The sequence below is a fragment of the Ahaetulla prasina genome, chromosome 1 (genome assembly GCF_028640845.1).
Source record: "Ahaetulla prasina isolate Xishuangbanna chromosome 1, ASM2864084v1, whole genome shotgun sequence".
Classification (NCBI taxonomy): domain Eukaryota; kingdom Metazoa; phylum Chordata; class Lepidosauria; order Squamata; family Colubridae; genus Ahaetulla; species Ahaetulla prasina.
Window position 1 is genome coordinate 184,351,299 of NC_080539.1, and position 17,019 is coordinate 184,368,317.

Below are 17,019 nucleotides of genomic sequence, written 5' to 3' on the forward strand. Positions count from 1 at the left end.
AGGCCAGACAGGGAATAATAGATGGAAACTGACCAAGGAGAGAGAGATTTAACCTAGAAATGAGGAGGAATTTTCTGACAGTGAGAACAATCAACCAGTGGAACAGAAGTTGCCTTCGGAAGTTGTGGGAACTTCATCACTTGAGACTTTCAAGAAAAGATTGGACTGCCATTTGTCAGAAATGGTGTAGGGTCTCATACTTGAGCGGGGGGTTGGACTAAATGACCTATAAGGTCCTTTCCAACTCTGTTAATCTGTTAAAGAGGGAGGTTGAACATTGGGACCTGTGGTGGCTGCCAAGTCAGTTCAGTGCAGTGCTGTGTGATAATCACCCACCTTTATCTCCCTTGACATGCTGCCAAATACCTAATTGTCAAAGCCACATGGAATCCAGAATCAAACAGAACTTCAGAGTTTAAACTGAACAGAATTAATAACGTTGCTTCCTGCAAAGGCCCACATGCCTTTGCTCCTCTTTTAAGTCTTATGGGAGGGGCCAATTATCTCCAAACCCTACTCCTGAGTCGTCCCTTTTGTTTTAACTATTCTTGCCTTCTGACAGCTCTGTGCATGCGCACATTGGGAACAGGGTCCCCCTGTTCTTCTGCCTTGCTGAGGTCCAACTCTGGAGGCTCCGGAGTCAGCACGTACCTCCCAGATGGCCCTTTCTCTGTCTCCAACACAGAGCCCTCGTCCGAGCCTTCCCCAGGTTCCAGGACTGGCCCATGTTCCTCCCCAATCTCCTCACTGTCTGACTCTGCTGCCAGTTCTGCCGGCCGCCGGCGGACCACAACAGTATGATAGACTTTCAGAGCCAGCACAACGTGCAACATGTCTACACTGGTGCAATATAATATAATATAATGTTATGCACATACAAGTATATAGGATTGTGTGTCTGTTAGTATGATTAATTGGGTTAGGGTTTTTTTTCTTTCTTTCACTTATAAGTTATTGAGATGTATTTTGTATTGAGAGGGCTGCACTCATCCAATCTCATTGTACACATGTTGTGCATTGACACTAAAGGTTTGAATTGAATTTGAATTTGGGATTCTGCAAGAGCTGTAAGTGTGAAAAATGATCATAAGTCCCTTTCTGGTTTTTCTAAGCAGTTTATACCTAAACTAATGTTCTGTTATATGTTGAAATTCTAGAATTCTGTTACAGATAGTCCTCAAGTTAAAAATGTAATGTAACTTTGTGAGTAGAGGTCTATGTGCACTGGGAAATCAGACAAGGATAAGTACGTTTAGAATTGTGCTTCTTGAATTTCTAGTTTTTTGTGGTTTTTTTCTTGCTTAAATAGTGCCTGAAACATTTGGAGGAGGGGGGAGGGATCAGTGGTGGGTTGCTCCCGGTTCGCACCGGTTCAGGAGAACTGGTAGCGATAATTTGGCCTTGTTTGCCGAACCATTACCAATGGCTGGCTGCCCATGCTCCTAAACCGGTCACCAGTCGCCGCTCACTTGCCCCACCCGCCCAACGCTTGCATGGTGCACGCCTGTTGCTCACTCACCCACTTGAAGCTCGCCCCGCCCTATATATACACCTCTTCGCCAAGTAGCCTGCTACTCATATCGTTACTCAGTTGTGACCTCCCCAGCAGGACTTGTTTGCACCTGTCATTCTGCCAACAGAGCTGCCTCCTCCCACCTAAAGGTAAGCACTAGCTGGCCTGATCCCCAGCTTTCCGTAGCCATCCGGAGCTCGCTTGGAGCCCTGCTGTCCACCTGGCCTGATCCCTGACTTCCTGTAGCCATCCAGAGCTCTGTTGGAGGTCTGCTGGCCTGCAGGCTGAATCCCCGGCCTCCATTAGCCATCCAGAGCTCACTTGGAGCCCTGCTGGCCTGCAGGACAAATCCCTAGCCTTCAGTAGTCTTCGCAACAGCCTCAGCTCTATCCCAGGTGGCCTAACGTTTCCACTGTCCCTCTAGCCTCCAGCTTCCAGCCTGCCTTACCTGCCTGCCTTGTACAGACTCCAGCCTCCAGGCTTCAGGAGCCGAATCCCAGTGGCTGGCAGGCAGACCTGCCTGGCTTGAAGTGGAAGGCATCCATTTCATTGGAGAGCAACTGAATCTGCCTGCCTGCCTGCCTGCCTTCCTTATATCTTCAATTGGGTATGTGGCTGGGCTTTTTCTTTTATGATTTAAAAAAAAAATTTTTTTTTAAGAAATGTTATTGTTTTTAGGAAATGTATTTTTTTTGAAAATGTTATTGTTTTTAGGAATTTTTTGGGAAAATGTTATTGTTTTTAGGAACTCTTTTGTTTTTTAGGAAATACAGTCACATAAAATTTAGGAAATTTTAGCTGCTTTTATATGTTCAGATTTGTGCAAGCTTTGTGAGATTCTGTGAGTTTATGTGGTGATTCACACTCACCACGGAAACACAAAATCTCACAAAGCTACACATATAAAAGCAAGCTATTGAGTCACATGGAATGTGGTTGTGTTTTATGTGACTCAAGTTCAATAGCTGCTTCATATGTGCAGCTTTTGAGATTTTTTTGTGTGTAAGTATAATAACTGGTTTTTGCAGTTGTGTAATTTTTGTGAGGTGGCTGCTTCTTGCAGCAACCATATTTTCTGTGACTCAATAGCTGCTTTCATATGTTCAGCTTTGTGAGCTCCTGCAGCTTGATGGGTTTTAATGTGTTTCTGATTGCTCCAGGTGTCGTTTTTCTGTTTACCTATCCTGGGTTAATTCTGCCATGACAGAGGAAATGGGGAGTTCCAGGAGTTATTTTTAGCCTGATTCCCCTTATCTTAATGGCTGTACTTAAATGTTCCTTTCAGCTGGTGCTTTTGCCTGGGAGTCATTAGGGCAAAGAAGTCAGTGACGTTGACTTGGCCATGCCCACCCAGTCACATGACCAGAAAGTCATGCCCACCAGTCACATGACCAGGAAGCCACACCCACAGACTAAGCCATGCCCACAGAACTGGTAGTAAAAAAATTTGGAACCCACCCCAGGGAGGGATGTCTTCATTAGATGACATTTAGTGTACACAAAGCCCACTGAATTCACTGTAATTTGAACTCTACCATTATAAAAAGTCACTTCAATGGCTATATCTTAAGTTCTCGCTTTCCCAATCGAAGTGTGAAATAAATTGAGAACATAAATGATACACAAACCACATCAACAAAAAAGCACTGAAATCAACATTAGGACTTATTACTAGCAAAGCTGCACAGACTTTATTGGATTTAAACAATGGCAAATACAGCTGGCTCACAGAAACTGGAGCTTTCTAACCTAAGTCCAAAAGTCTGTGGGTAGCTGTTTTAAGCAGTTCCTGCCACACCTTGAATTTAATTTAGTTTCATGCTCTCTGTTTTCCACATTTCAGGAAAATGTCCCCCCCCCCCTTTGTTGATTCTTGTAGATTATGAGAAGGGCTTAACCGAGAGAATAATGACATAACTGAATATCTATTTCAAAGCAACTCTTGCTCTAAATGAGACTCAATTTCAGAATTACTGCAGGTGCTGAAAAAAAGCTGAGAGAATTAAGGTAACAAGGTCCAGCTAAACTCTGGCTAAGAGAAAGCCTTCTCTGAAGAATTAATGAAAGAAAACCTCAGCAAAATCTATTTAGATTAGTATGCACTTTACAACTGAAACACAGACTGGCCTGGAGCATAAATTAAATTTTAAGAAGAAAAACAGGAGCACAAAATGGAAAGACACTTATCAACATGAGTGTGTGAGTGTGGATGTGCATGCACACATTCCTTTTTGAAGAAAAATATCCTAAGAGATAAAATAGGTATGTGAAGTAGTAAATATGCAGACTGTACAAGCTGAATGAAGGATAATTAACTTGATGGAGTCAGGTGATGTAGAATTAAAGATGACAAGAGACAAATTAGAGTGCGCCCATTCCAGTGACCTCAGACGTCAGCCTAGAAGAAATAAAGATACATACAGATGAAAAACAGCAGGAATGTTTGCAGTTCATGAGGAAGAAATCAAAGGACTTGTGTATTATTCACCATGCTCCATCCTTCATATAGTGAGTTGTAGTTGTTATGTCCATTCCTATTGTGTTCAAATGCTTGTGCCCTATCAAAAGGTCTGGAAATGCTTCTAAACACAATGGAAATGGGCAGAATCTCAATATTTCAATTACAAATAGTCACATTACTTGGAACAGTGCATATACAGTAATCCTTGACTTACAACAGTTCATTTAGTGACCATTTGAAGTTACAACATCCCTGAAAAAAGTGACATGACCATTTTTCACACTTACAATTGTTGCAGTACCCCCTTAGTCATGTGATTAAAATGTGAATGATTGGTAACTGGTTCATATTTATGATGGATGTAGTGTCCTGGGGTCATGTGACCCCCTTTTGCGACTTTCTTACAAGCAGTCAATGGGAAAGACAGATTCACTCAACAACCGGGTTACTAACTTAACAGCTGTGGCAAGAAAGGTCATAAAATGAAGCAAAACTCACTTAACAAATGTTTCACTTAGCAACAGAAATTGTGGGCTCTATTGTCATAAGTCAAGGACTACCTGTATTACATTACCATCTTCAACTATCCTAGAACCTTGGGAAAAATCCAATAGTCAAAAGTACCAAATACAGTTTCTGAGAGAGTATGTTTAAAATGATAGTATTAGGCAATAATGATTATTTATATCACATTTAAAAACTGACAAAAAACCCCATTTTTTTGCTGCGGAAAAATGCTGGCCAGCATTTTTATTAGTTGCACTAGTGTACGAATAAATTCAACAGAATGAAGGACCTCAATGAATATGACAGTAACACCACATTTGCTGAAATTGTCCTAATGTCCTCTGTAATGCCTATCCCTTACGAGCGTTGATATTTTTGGCCATGTTACCAAGTTTGGGGACAATGGGCATCTTGCCTGTTTCACCTGGATAATGTTCTACTTTACCATGCAAATGTGTGCATTCTCCAGCTTCTGCTTAACTAAAAAGCAAGCAGGCCTGATGTAGCACCATAGGACATATTCTTAGTCTTCTTTTCCTATCCAGATATGCCATATTTTTTTTTGCCTGTATCATGTATGCCGCAGTTTCTCCTCCATGGAAAATAATTAATGGTATTGATTTCAGTCTTATATTTAGAAAGAATATTGTATCTTGCCTTTCGGCTATGATAAGCAATTTTATTTAATCTTGCTATTAGGAGATTGTCTTTTATTTTTTAAGTTTTTGCTTTAATACATAGAAAGAAAAAAATACAGAAACAAATGAAAATCAAACATACAGGGAAAAGGAAAAGAAAAAGGAAACATAAAAAAGCTCATCTTTAAACATAGCATTAAACTTAATCTTGACCACATAGTAATATTGATTATTCTTTCCATTATACTGATAAGATAGCAATTAGACCTAATCTAAGACTGTAAATCTGGGAAACTCTTTCCATCTTTTTTGTAGCAACCCTTGCTCACTAAAACCAAATACTTCATAAAATAATACACTTAAAATCTGGGGTACATAATTAAAATAGTATTCACATCTTTGAAAAATATTACTCTTCCCAAAAACATATTAATAAACATATGAATAGTAAATCAAAACAGAACAATGGTGGCTCAAGCCACATCATATAAATTAGGGTGCCCCAATCATTTGATACTCCAGCATAATAAATTTGACATCCATTTTAAACTTTATCTGAAGCGTCCAATAAACATGAAAAACATTTTGCTGCATTAATTGTATTTTATGATTAAGAGAAACATTTGCAATATTCTTTAAATTCTTTAACCATTGGTTTAACATGGGTTTTCCAACACTATTTCAAAGTTCTTGCAATATTAGATAATTTGCAATTCAACTGTCAGTATGGCTCATAGGAAGTCTTTTATCGAGGGCACTACTATACAAAACAATGTCAAACAAAATCATGTGCAAACAAGTATATATGTTTTAATTTACAAAAATGTTTGAATAGAACATATTCAAATAAATTTAATATCAAATAAGCATATTATTTGATATATGACAGCAAAAATGCTATTAAAAATGACCTATAATTGTCATTATTTTTATTCGTTACAGTATCTTAAAAACTAATAGTCTGATAACCTGGAGCTAGTAGAATCAACATTTATGGTAATGGGAAATACACTTTTGGGAAGTAAAACATTGCTTAAAGCTTACTGTGTTTTGTATATGAAAACATTTAGTTTTCGAAGTTAAATTTATGGTATTAATTCCTCAGAATTGCTTATGCTATTCTCTTAATTGCTAAGACTAGAAGCAAAAAACATATGTTTAACAGATTTTTCTCTTATCTACGATATGTAGACTAGTTACTAATAAATTTACTATGAAAAATAACAGCTGTTTTAACTTTGATGTTAATGAATTTTTTATTTGTGAAAAATTTTTGTTAAAATGAAAGGAATTTGACATATCTGGCTAAGCAAAATGATGAATTAAGGAAAAATAATGGCTATAAACTGGAAAATAAGAAAAGGAGAGAAGTATTTGATTTAATGCAATTAGTTGAATAATCTGATAATTTACTGAATTGTTGCACAATTTCAATCAAAATTGTGGTGTTACATTAGCCAGGAAATACTAATAGTAAAATCACAGGAGGCAGTTAGCTGTGCATCATATTCAACAGAAATAGGTTTCTAAAGAAATTTAGTTCCTGGAAATTCTGTGATGCAGTGGAAATGAGCATGCTATGAGTATTATAGCCACTTTGTTTAACCAATTATGAACAAGTTGATAAAAATAAGAATGAGGGTCTAAGGAGGAAATCTCACCTGGCATTGATGAGGTATTGAGCAAGACTGATATTGGCTGGGGTTCCTGTGATGGTAATCTGACGCTCTGATGAGCCTTCTGTGGCATTGGCTATTTTGATCTGGGCTCCAGACATCTGCCTGATTTCATTAATTTTGGTCCCTTGGCGTCCAATTATGCAGCCTATTAACTAGGAAAAGAGATATTAGGACTTTCTTAAACTAACTCTTATGGTATTAAGACTTGTGAACAACAAATAGCACGAAACTGACCAAAAATCTCAATATTAGTTTCTCTTCTGTTTTGTTACTAACAATATGCTGTAACTATGCTCTTTTCTATAAGATAACATAGGGCAATTTTCAGACTACTGTTTTTTAGCACTACCCACTGTGGAAACATCACTAATGGAGATTGGAGCTGCACTAGCTGGAGAAAGCTATGAATTATTAAGGCAGAAATCTTCCTAGATGTTTCCTTATTTAAAATGCTATTTCTAACTATGGTATGTACATGAGATTTACCTGGCCAAATATGCTTTGCTGTGACAGAATATAACACATGTAGAACATATAGCAAATATAGCATTCCTGTATACAACTGAAAAACTGTGTATTATTATTTTTAATAATTATTCTGCTTTTTTATATGTAACTCAAAGCGGCGAACACACTGTACCTAATATTCCTGTCTCCTATGGCTGATTAGGGATTGTATTGCTCCGCAATGGAACACTGAATTTATTCCTAGAAGTGGTTAATCTTAGCACTTATAAACCACCACCACCCAATTGCAATCAATCTCATGCCCCATTTTGCCTATGTCATAATATATAGATGCTGATGGACAGCCTTAGGTGAGGCCTGAAGGATCTCTCTCCGTTTTGTTGTTCTGCAACACAATCCCAAAGAATGTTTGTTTTGCAGACCCAGGTTTTATCCTAGTTGTCTTTTGGTTTCTGTCACCGGCATAAACCAGACAACCCTTTTTTCTCCTCCCTATATGCTCAGAATGGTATGGGGGCTTCTGCTCTAAGGAAGCAACTGAGACAGGGGGGCATATCAATTGCTTAGTCAATGGTCAATGGACTGACTACTGGGCTTCTTTCTCTTCTTGAAGTGTTTGGCCTGGAGCAGAAATGAGTCAGTAGTCACAAGCAAAACTGAGAAGACAAATCATTCTACTATAAAACAGCAAGTAAGAATATATATGTAGTAATATAAATAACAACAGTAAACATTCAACCATCCTACATATAATCATAAATATTTAGATGTAAAAACAAGCAGAGAAAGGATGGAAAGTGAAAGCCAAGCCAAAACCTTCTTAATGGACAAATAAAAAAAAAACACCTGACCAAACAAAAGACTTTTCAAGTTAGGACTCAAATATAGTGACAGCCATTAAAATTTCATAAGATATTAAATAGAAGTTTTGCTCTTCAGAAATTGTTTTCAACATTTGCTTTCTCTTTAGCTAAAACTTAATTAACTGGATTTATGGAATGTGAGAATTGCCAATGACAAGGGATTGTGGGGTCTATAGTCCAAAATTATCTATTTGCACATCAAAGCCCTGGAGAAGCAATCTTCAGGACCAATATCAATTTATTTATTTTGCAATTTGTAGCATAGGTAGATACAAATGGTCCACAACTGCTTGCTTAATGACTGATTGATGTTATGGTGGACTTGAAAAAGGTTATTTACAACCTGCACCATCCCATTGTTATTTGATTGTATTTTGTCTCCTTGGTAACTAGCTCACATTTATGATCCTGTAATTGTGTTTTGCAAAAGTGTTTTTTTTTTTTTTGCCATTTTCTGGCCAAAAGAAGGGCAAAAAATGCCTACTGGATAAAGCAAAAGATGCCTACTGAATAAGCTGGATTCAGATTTAAGACCATTTGATTTATTAATGATTTGCTTAATGACCATCATAAAAACAGTAATAAAATCAACACCAGTCCCATGGTCACTCGACTTATGATCACAATGACTTATGACCAAATTCCAGGCTCAATTGTGGAAGTTGCAAGTTGAGGACTACCTGTAGATAGATACAGGAGACAGAAAGAGAAAGAGAGGGGGGCGGGGAGGAGACAGACAATCCTGACAAAACAAGTGGATTTTAAGAAAGAGCAAATTGCATCTAAATTGTAGATTTTCTTGAGCTGTGTAATATAAGACATACTGAAGAAAAATTCACATTTGTACTTCTGCAATTTCAGTGAATATTTAGAATTTCTAATTAAATTAAGAACAGAAATAAGCTGTATTTTGTGAACATGTTTGCTCACTAGTATCTTAGAATGTGGAATTTTTTCCATGGAGGAGTTCAGTATCAATTAAATCTTCTGGCTTGACAAGTGCCTTAGAACCTTATGGTCCTACCGGTAGCTAGGAAACCAAAACTGTTCTGAGAAAACTGTATTTATGGAACGTAATACTTGAATTTAGTCATAACTAGATGGAGGTTCTTTGCTTTCCCAAAAAATTCTGTTTGTTACTCTACTTAGGTTTAAATAACATTGATAATGGGATATAGTGAATGAACCTGCTGACTTTCTTCTTTTGAATAGATGTTGTGATCTAGTACATTTGTGTTTTAGAATTATAACTGCAACTTGAGAAACTCTAAAATAGGGAGACTGTTCTTACTGCAATAATCTATTCATTCTGGACTTCATCTGAGTAGAATCACAGTGGCACTGTGGCTTGCCATCCTGCATTGAAATATATCATTTTATAGGTTTGTAAGACACCTATTTCAAGTCAAATGACAACTCGAGAAACTGATAACTATTGAGTTTCAAAGTCACAGTCAAGAACACTTTAAATTAGCTCTTTTCTGGAAGTTAATTATACTCATTCTGTGGAAATTTTCTCTAACGCTTCATTATCATTATCATTATGAGCTGCGGTGGCACAGTGGTTAGAATGCAGTATTGCAGACTGACTTTGCCCACAGCCTGAAGTTCAATCCTGACAGGGCTCAAGGTTGACTCAGCCTTCCATCCTTCCGAGATTGGTAAAATGAGGACCCAGATTGTTGAGGGCAACATGCTGATTCTGTAAATTGCTTAGAGACTGCTGTAAAGCACTCTGAAGTGGTATATAAGTCTTAAGTGCTAAGTGATAGTGCTATCAGTGCTTTTACATTGTGAGGGATGGCTATTTCTTTAAATTGCTAATCTTTTCACACATTCCAAACCAATTGCCTGTCCATATTGATAGCTACTGGCTTTATGCCTAAAGCAAGACTAGAAGACAGCTCATTTCATAGATTAACGCAGGATAAATTAAGCTACCATATTTTTCGACGTATAAGATGCACTTTTTTCCTTCCTAAAAAGAGACTGAAAATTTGGGTGCATCTTATACTTCGAATGTAACCCCATGCCATTCCCAAAATGGCTACTCGGAACAGCTTCTGCCTTATTTTACCCCTTCTGTGCTTTGCCTGCGTTAGTCACTGGAGCTTCCTTCAAAGATCAACTGTGCTTTTGAAGCTGTTTTTCAGCCCCAATGTGAGCGAAGCAGTCTTCGTGCTTTGCCTGTTTTTCTAATTGCTGCTCCCTCCAACAATCAGCCCCAGCAGCCCCAACCAGCCCCAACCTCAAAACCAGCGAGTGAACTAATGTGCTGGGACTAGCCAGATGACTACCCGGTAGGCAGAATCCCCCCCCCACATTTTCCTCCCCCAAAACTAAGATGCGTCTTATACTCCAGTGCGTCTTATACTCTGAAAAATACGTTATTTAAACACTGCAAGAAAATACCCATGCCATTTCATGTCTATTTCTTCCGATACATATCATTCTAGGCTAAACCTAGAATCTATAATTCTATTGTACATTTGATAATATCCATCTTCATTTCTCTATATAGATGCCCTAATTTAGAACATAGAGATGATTTCATTTTGTACATTATTTTGGCTACTGATAATGGAACAATGGTTTACAATGATTAAAAGTTTTAACTTTTAAAACCAATTGAAATACCAACTGGATTTATTATTAATTAATAGAATCTTTTTTACAATCATTTTACATAGAAATAGAAAAGAGCCATTCATTCTAAAACAATAAAAATTATACTTTAGAATGGAGACTTTTTGTTTTCATTTCTATCATATAAAAACATTGGCTTGTCCCACTCAGTCAGACAGGGAAGATATGTTGCAGACTCAGTCTGCTAAAAAAATCCAACTTGTGGGATCTAGGAACAGAGCCTTCTTTGGCCATATTCCCGCCAAATGGAATATTCTTCCCCCACTTTCATGGCTTTCTGAAAAGAAGTTAAAATAGGCTCTGCAGCCTTGCATGGGGAGTCCAAAGGAGTGAGCAGCTATGGGGTTGGCTATGCCCTGAGAACCCTTCTTCTATCTTTGAATTAATTTTAAAAAAGTTTTATCATCCTTCTCTCTCTCTAAGTTTTTCAACTTAATATATTGCTTTTATATTTTAATACTTTGTTATATACTGTCTAGACTCTCTACCTGAGAAAAATGGGCAGTTCAGGAATACAACAACCAAACAAACACAATTGAGCTTTTAAAAAACTTAATAAGAGTACAATTTCTTCACTAGTAATTCCAAAAGAAGTACAATATATTTGATTTCTTTTTTAAACAAGTGGTTTAAGTTGCTTTGCATGTTGTGTCGGAAATGTGGGACTATGACATTTACATGAACACCATTCCAATGAAAAAGAACTATTCTAATATAAGAGTACTCAAACATACAACATATCCATCCATCACAAAAGAAGGGCCATAATGGGACAGATCAGGATTGGGATGATGAAAACAATTCCCTTCTCATATGGTAGCATGGTAGGCTTTAGATATCCAGCTGAAAGGGGCAGATCTTTCAAACTGGAGGCCTTGATTCAAGCAGAAAATGCTGCTGTTTATCATGAATGCTAACCAAGCAAATTTTCCAAGCACCAAGAAAGTTATCAAAAGCAGACCTCCCAAAATCTTGGTTTTATTTCTCAGTTTAATACCTTTATGTACCCACAAATGAAATTGCATGCCCAAAGTGAATGAAGAGGCTTTTTTGACACCATGTCACAATGAGAAGTCATTGTTGGCTGCATACATTTATCAAATGATAAGCAGAACATGAGATGCGATACTCACATCATTGGGAATGGTGAGTTCATGAGTACTGGCCGGGGGATTGGCATCCAAACCTGAGCATATGTAAGAGAAAATGGTCATTGCTTGAGGAGAAAGTATTGCACTTTTGATGGCATTTCACCAAAATAGCAGATCTTGTGAATTTCCAGACTGCACTAGAGCCAAAGGATAAGGAAGGTTGAAGGTTTCAATAAATAACAGATTAAAAAAAAATGAGCTCTGAAAGCAGTTGCTGTAATATTTCACTAGATGACAATTCAATAGATTCTAATGCAGTGATACTATGTTCTTGGAATACTGATATCCTCACCTCATTTTTTTTGCCTTTTGGAATAAAGCTGGCCTATACTGCAATTTCAGTTTTCAGTGCTCAAAATGTCACTATTGGTTGATGAAATAAAAGATACAGCTGCTTAGAAATATTAGGGAGTACTTGTGGCTATTTAGGAGGCAAACTATGATACAGTAGTTATTTTAAATCCCCCCCCAGGATGAATTAATATTCTCTATGTTGCTCATTGTGTATGGATGCCACTTCAAGGAAGAGGAATACTGTATTTTAAACCCAGCTCTGGTGAAATAATGGAGTTTTATAGCAAAATTACTTTGAATTATATAGCATGAAAATGACAGACATATTTTGCCAGTAGGGAAATGGAATTTCTTATGATCTTGAGAGTTAATAGCAAGGATTATTTATATATATTTTTGCAAAATACAAAAACAAATTATTATAGGCAGTAAATCTACAATAGAATGAATATTCTTTGTACTAAAATTACAGAGATCCAAAGAGAAATGTGGACTTCAGCCAATAAATTGTAGACATCATAATCTGTTTTCTAAAACTGTGTTTTTTAAAATGTATGGTAATACTGGAACTGTACTGCTACAGTTAATTCTTTATGATTCCACATAATTCCCGCAGGAACATGTTGCAAAGTAAATGTTTCAGAATGGAAAGCAATGACCTAATCACTTGTTAATGTAGCCTAAATAGTTAAATGCCCAAAACCCAAGTAATATTTATTTATAATTTTTTTTTGCAAAATCCCACCTTTATTACTTTATAACTAATAAAGTCTCACAGCCAAGTTTTCATGCCTAAGGTGGGACTAGAATTCACTGTCTAATATCTAATAAAAAGCAGCCATCCCGACAACCAGGAATTCTGCTTTTTAATAAGAGCCACAGAACGACAGTAGTTTGTCCAAGTATAAGAGTGAACACTATTCTAAAAACTTTGTTATGACGGTGCATAAAAATTTGAAAATACATTCTTAATCACCCGATACAAGTTATCATTTTTTAAAAATCTGTATTTATATAGTGAACTTCCAGTGCCTAAATTGCTTCTTGTTAGAACTTTGCATGCAATTTTAGCCATGTGAATAGATTGAGGATACAAATCTACATAAAATCTACATATGAATTAATCACAAGATTTCCAGGGTGTAGGTAGGTACATGCAGTAATTTTTTTTAAAAAATCTAAATGAACAAGCTCTTTGTTATGAATAATTCATAACATGCACAAATACAATATGTGAACCATCTTATAATGTGTAACTTATTAAAAAAAAACAGAGGATGTGTAAGATATATAGTCTATGCAATATTCCGTAGTTATGAAACTTTCCAGATCAGCTAATGAAGAGTTGCTAGGGAAGACTTGGTATAATTCCAGCTTCATGATCTCCATTGATATTCATATTAAATATTTATAAGCGTTGATAATGATAGTTATCATTATCATTGACTTCGTCAACTTCCGGACCTCTGAACCTTTCGCCGCGAGCTTAAAACCTACTTATTCATCTGCGCTGGACTGGGTTAGTTTTTAAGTTTGTGGGTTTTTTAATGGGTTTTAGTCCTAAATTTTAATTGTGGCCAATTTAATAAGTTTTTTAATTGTATTTTAATTGTATTTATAGTGTATTGTGTATTTTTTTTACTTGGCTGTGAACCGCCCTGAGTCCTTTGGGAGAAGGGCGGTATACAAATTTAAATAATAAATAATAAATAAATAAATAAATAAAATAGTTTGTAGACTGCGTCTCAGAGAAAGCACAGAAATTTGGAAATATGTTCCATTAATATTAATAAGATTTATTTCCATGGAACTGTGCTGGGATCAATCTGAATCTGTTTTTGTAATACTACCCAGTAATGGAATCCAGTTTTGAGCTCTTTCTGAATTGTTTGAAGGTAAGTTACTCCATGCTAGATGCTGAGAATTTTCAGCATAATACACAGTACTAACCAAAAACCAAAAAGAAAGGGACGGGAGAGAAACCATAGTCTGCTTTCCACTACCTGGGAAGAAATAAGCAGGAATATGAGAGAAGAGAGTCACTAAGCAATCATCCAAACACTAGTTCAGACTGCTGAAACTTAGAAATGAAGCTTAGTAATATTGAAGTCTGCAACCATTAAACTTACAAATTTGATTTGTAAAGTTTTTAACAAAGCCAATAAAATATGCAGCTGTATAGAATTGTAGCTGTAAAGATAAGGATTTTATGGAGTCTTATGGCCTGATCTGGTACATGTGAGGATCTGAATTTATTTTAAATTTATTTATTGATGGCTGAATTTATTTTCAGAGATATTCCTAGTTCCAGGAGAAATTATGTGAATCATCAGATTGATAGAGAATGGGGCGTCACACACTATGCTATGGTAAATGTGTTTTTATAATAGCACAATAATATTAGTGTCTTTCATTTTTAAGTCTTTTATATAATTTTATATAATAGTGATTTTATAGACTGGTACATTAAAAATAAATATTTTATGCCGATGTTTTTAATATGGATATTATTTTTACTTCACTGATTCTTTTCTAATACTATCTAGTAAATGTCTTTTATACAGCTACAAAAGATACAAAAATCATTCTATGAATCAAAGCCAGGATCTAAGGATGAGCACAATGGTTTTACTTGGAATTGTAATTTGTTATGGCTTCTGCTAAATCACAGTTTCCTTTAGAAGGAGTATGTGGGGAGTGCAATGGAAAGTGAAAGGATGCTGTTTACTCCAAGCCAAAATTTGGGGATGAAATAATAGTTTCAACAGCTGAAGAGAGACATAAAGATGAAAGAGCTAAGGTCTAAAGAGGAGCCATTTTAACAGTGACGTGTCATTCTGCTGGAGAGTTATTCTGAAAAAGGGCCAGGTTGTCTTAACTGCTGCCATTTTCTTATTGTAGTGTCATAACTATTATTGTGCTGTGTCTTGCCTCCTGAACATCAGTAAAACTATCCCATCAATATAATCAGAACAGCTGCTTTATTTACCACTGTGGCAATGACAAAAAGAATTCTAAGACTGTATTGCCTGTATTTATTTTACCTGAGGATTGGCCCATCAGATTTTGAGCTTCTTCGGAGGAATGTAAGGGCAGCTTTTCTCCTGAAGAGCAAAGAAGAAATACATTTAATTTTTTTTTTTTTTTTTGCCTTCAAGGAGAGAAGCAATGTCACTTCATCTAGGAAGCTCAAAATATGATGAACAAAATGGCAGAAAAAGCATGTTTTCATTCAAATCAAATGCAATGCTATTAAAACATATGTTTAGTAACATGTAAATAATATCTGCCATCCTAGTTTTCTACATTCTTTTCCTAACATTTCTGAGTTTATCAGAAATGATTTTCAGAAATCTAGTTGAGCTAAAAGGCTGGTCTATTCTTACTTTTCCATAAAAGCAGTGGTTCAAATGCTAAGCATTCATTAGTCATCTATATATCTTTGACTCCTAGTAGTATAACCAGAGGTGGGTTTCAGCAGGTTCTGACCAGTTCTGGAGAACCAGTAGTGGAAATTTTGAGTAGTTCGGAGAACCGGTAAATGCCACCTGTGACTGGCCCCACCCCCATCTATTCTCTGCCTGCTGAGTCTCAGCTGATTGGGAGGAAATGGGGATTTTGCAGTATCCTTCTCCTGCCACCAAGCCATGCCCACCAAGCCATGCCACGCCCACCAAGCCACACCCACAGAACCGGTAGCAAAAATTTTTGAAACCCACCACTGAGTATAACTATAGAATATCACAAACGATCAGGGACAAGCATGAGAAATTAATCTTTGCCTCTCAATGCAGAATGCATCCTTACCCCCGATTAAAGGATTGTTATGACATAGGTGTCTTAGAGCAGATAATAGCAACACATAACTTGCAAATATATGACCTGACCTTTTCTCAACTCTAGCATCTGCCTCTTTTCCTCTCTTAATATTTCCACTGAAATTATACATCCTGTTTCTTTTAATCTAACAAACCAAGCTTAGAAAAAGAGAGAACTGCATAGGTAAAAAGAGAAGGAAATCTGTAAAGGGATTTTGGGTACGTACCAGGGAAAGCAGGGGTGGTCTGTCCAAGGGGAGTAAAGGGGGTTTGCTGCATAGCCAACTGGTGGAGCTTGGTCAACTGCTGAGGGGTAGGAGGGATATTAGAACTAAGAAGGTTATTGTTATAGAATACAAGTCACACTGAAAACCAAGAACAAAATTATAATAGTAATGTTTTTAAGAAAGAAATCAGGAAGCCATGTGGAATCATGGCAACATACAGGTTTTATAGAAGGACTTGGCCTGGGAAATTATAATTGGTCAAATTTCTGGCAGATGTGCTCAATCAGGATCTGAAACACAGCAGCCTAGTTTTGGTGTTGTGTTTTTCCAGAGGAAATTGTACATACGTATGTGATCATCACAAAACCTGAACCAAGTAGAATAATATATGGATGTGAGATTACCATCTCCCAAGGAGATTCTATTGCATAGAGACTATCAGTGCTTCTGGAGCTGTAACCTGGAATTGGTCGTTTCTTCAAAATATTGAAAGTTTCATAACTAGGTAGATGACCCAATTATAAAAGTCCAGTATGTGTTTTGGCCAAAATAGGTATGTATTTCAGATCCTGTTCATCCCTTCTTATGCTTTTAGCATTAGACTTCTAATAACTCATTCACAAAGAGGAAGGCAATTCCAATATATTTTATGCCAAATTTATACTGTTATTTAAACACCAAAATAACTTGAAACCAAATCTGTTTTTAAAGCCATGCTGTGTAACAGCCTGAAGTAGTAGGATGATAATTAAAT

General features: G+C 36.6%; 1 protein-coding gene across 6 annotated transcripts in view; it reads right to left on the reverse strand.

Annotated features, from left to right (window-relative positions):
- Positions 1-3,001: 3,001 nt before the first annotated feature.
- PCBP3 (poly(rC) binding protein 3) overlaps positions 3,002-17,019 on the reverse strand; it is a 71,905-nt gene continuing 57,887 nt past the window's right edge. For 3 of the 6 annotated variants that reach the window (XM_058184848.1, XM_058184866.1, XM_058184857.1), the window contains 5 exons: positions 16,266-16,344; positions 15,265-15,324; positions 11,909-11,961; positions 6,781-6,950; positions 3,002-3,911 (listed from right to left, as the gene is read on the reverse strand). In XM_058184848.1, the coding sequence (XP_058040831.1) occupies positions 3,875-3,911; positions 6,781-6,950; positions 11,909-11,961; positions 15,265-15,324; positions 16,266-16,344 (399 nt within the window). In that variant the 3' untranslated portion in view covers positions 3,002-3,874. The remainder of the gene's footprint in view (positions 3,912-6,780; positions 6,951-11,908; positions 11,962-15,264; positions 15,325-16,265; positions 16,345-17,019) is intronic. The other 3 variants (XM_058184875.1, XM_058184896.1, XM_058184886.1) reach the window with 3 other exon arrangements.